This window comes from Alligator sinensis, unplaced genomic scaffold (assembly GCF_000455745.1).
Source record: "Alligator sinensis unplaced genomic scaffold, ASM45574v1 scaffold14_1, whole genome shotgun sequence".
Lineage (NCBI taxonomy): Eukaryota > Metazoa > Chordata > Crocodylia > Alligatoridae > Alligator > Alligator sinensis.
Genome location: NW_005842709.1, coordinates 563161 through 565302, shown reverse-complemented (window position 1 = coordinate 565302; position 2142 = coordinate 563161). Strand labels below are relative to the sequence as shown.

General features: G+C 35.3%; 1 protein-coding gene across 1 annotated transcript in view; it reads left to right on the top strand.

The window, feature by feature from the left end:
* The window catches only part of LOC102384887 (ankyrin repeat and KH domain-containing protein 1), a 173262-nt gene that overhangs the window by 85240 nt on the left and 85880 nt on the right, over window positions 1–2142 (top strand). The window contains 1 exon segment of the mRNA XM_025216108.1: window positions 770–864. Within this exon segment, the coding sequence (XP_025071893.1) occupies window positions 770–864 (95 nt within the window).

The following is a 2142-nucleotide window of genomic DNA, read 5'->3' as shown; positions in this document are numbered from 1 at the left end:
TTGTAGGGCAAGATAATAAAACTAATTAATTGTGAGGTACACAGCTATTAGAGTGAGAGAGGCCATAAAAACACCTAGATGGTGTTGGGGGTTGGGGTGGGGTTTTTTTGGGGTTTTTTGCACTGAATAAAATGTGATTGATATAGGTGAAAGTAGAAGGCAGGGCATGGTAGCACTTTAAAGATAAACAGGTTCAGAAAGGCATAAACTTTCATAGGTAGCAGTCTGTTTTTATCAGATGCGATGAATGGACTTAAATTGAAATGGAGCACAAAAAAAATTGAATGCTATTGTGGTAAAGCTTAAAGCTTAAGTACTTTGTAGCTTTCTCCTGGTAAGCTTTTTGTCCTCTAAATAAGATGTTTCTTCTCAACATTTTTTTTTTTTTTTTTAATTTGAAGATAAATTCTAAGTGGGAATACTTAAGTTACTGAGGCTTAAAAGACAGACTTGCTAATTTGTTTATAGTTGTCAGTGTTGGAACAGCATTTTTCTGTCTCTTTATCAAGCTTGATTAATTAGTTAAAAGAAACTCTAATAACTTTGTGTAGTCAAAAGGTAATATCTCCTGGATAAAACTGCTGTCATAAAGTTGGCATCTGTTTGTGCAATGTAATTGTTTTGACATTCTTAAAAGTGTTGTGGTTTACATATTACAGTTACATAAACTTGGAATCTGCAAGCACTTAAATTATGATATTTGAGAATTCTGACTGAACCATGTAAAGCTTGGAATAAACTAATTCATTTTGTTCTGTTTTATCTGAAGGCCATTTAGATATGGTTCGCTTTCTGCTTGAAGCCGGAGCTGATCAAGAACATAAAACAGATGAGATGCATACAGCTCTAATGGAGGCCTGCATGGTAAATAGCCTTTACTGAATCAGCTTGGTTGAAAAAGTGGTAAAAGGAATTGGGGTGAAATAAAACAAGTTTTTATAGATCAGACATATCCAAAATAACTTTTTTTTAGTTGTCCTTCTAGGCAGATCTCTAAAAAATATTTTAAAGAAGACTGCATAACTCTCACTTCTTACTTTCTGGGGGCAAAAAAAATGTCAAGAAGTTTTTATATGTAGCTTTTCCTGCTGTACAGTATAGAATGCAGTTGACTTGTAGTATTGAGGAATAATTCAGCAGTTTAAACAGCCAAAGCCATCTACTACTGTGTTTTGAACATGAAGATACTGAGAAGGAAGGCTGCTTGTATTCTAAATACATTTTTACAGACTCATCCTTGTTAAGAGAGCTTTCCAGTAGTGTCTCGAGCATCATAACATGTATATTATCCTATGTTTTTCTCATCTTCTCTAGAGGAAAACATGAGTGGGGTGCCATGTTTTGGTATGGGATTTTTTTTTTGTTCTAGCTTTTTAAGATGTTTCTATGTCTTTTTCACACACAAGTGTGGTCTTCCACTTGGCATGGAAAATGAGGTGATTTGTGACAGTGTTCGGTTCCTAGGGCAAATCGTATTATCTAGGATCAGCTTTAGAAAAAAAACGTGGCTTCCTGCAGGGATGATTTTTACCTTTTTTCTGTAAAGTGTCATCTTGTCAAAGGAACATCTGTGGTCTTCATACTAGAGCTTGAGATGGTCTTTTTTGATAACCGTGGGCCAGACTAAGTAGACGTGTGTGTCATCTGCTTATTGCTGTCACTTGAGTCTGTGTTGTATCTGAGTTGAACTGGTCAGACGTGTAGACTTTGAAAAGAACTGAAGAGGAAATTGATCTGTGTGGCTTTCCATAAATGAGATTAAGTGATAGGGGAACAGTGTCTATTGCTATTTGTTGGATATGGCCCAGACATGGTCTTGTTCAAGTGAGACGACAGTATTTTAAGGTCAACAATGTTGAATTGCTACACAGCGGTTTAGAAGGATGAGAATAAATTACTATCCTTTGCACCCAAGGGATTTTCAATTTGTCCTGATCTGAGTTCAGATTGTATTGGGTCTATTTATTAACTTTAGTTGAATTTAACTTGTAGTTAACTTTTTGGGGGGTAAAGTCTCTCCTGAATATTGCTTTGTTTAAATGTAAAGGAAAACTGCAGTTCAACAAGATACTTAAACATTTGCTTCACTCAAATTTATTGAAATAATGTTCTGAACTGAGGTTTTAAAGTGTTTGGGAGGGA